Source organism: Eimeria mitis, genomic scaffold, assembly GCF_000499745.2.
Source record: "Eimeria mitis Houghton genomic scaffold, Emh_scaff1315, whole genome shotgun sequence".
Taxonomy (NCBI): domain Eukaryota; phylum Apicomplexa; class Conoidasida; order Eucoccidiorida; family Eimeriidae; genus Eimeria; species Eimeria mitis.
In genome coordinates, this window is record NW_013568736.1 from 5,680 (window position 1) to 5,894 (window position 215).

Sequence of the window (215 nt, forward strand, 5' to 3'; positions counted from 1 at the left end):
CTACACGCACACAAACCCTCGCTGTAAACCCTAAACCCTAAACCCTAAACCCTAAATTTCCATTGTAAACCCTAAACCCTAAACCCTTGACTTCAATTCTCCTGCCAGCGTAGCCCAAACAAAAGGAAAACTGAGCTCTTGCTGGTGCTGCTGCTGTTGCTGCTGCTGCTGCTGTTGCTGCTGCTGCTGCTGTTGCTGCTGCTGCTGCTGCTGCT

General features: G+C 50.7%; 1 protein-coding gene across 1 annotated transcript in view; it reads left to right on the top strand.

Annotated features, from left to right (window-relative positions):
* The window catches only part of EMH_0034460 (uncharacterized protein), a gene marked incomplete at both ends in the record, with an annotated part of 3,221 nt that overhangs the window by 1,199 nt on the left and 1,807 nt on the right, over positions 1-215 (top strand). The window contains one exon of the mRNA XM_013494871.1: positions 1-23. Within this exon, the coding sequence (XP_013350325.1) occupies positions 1-23 (23 nt within the window). The remainder of the gene's footprint in view (positions 24-215) is intronic.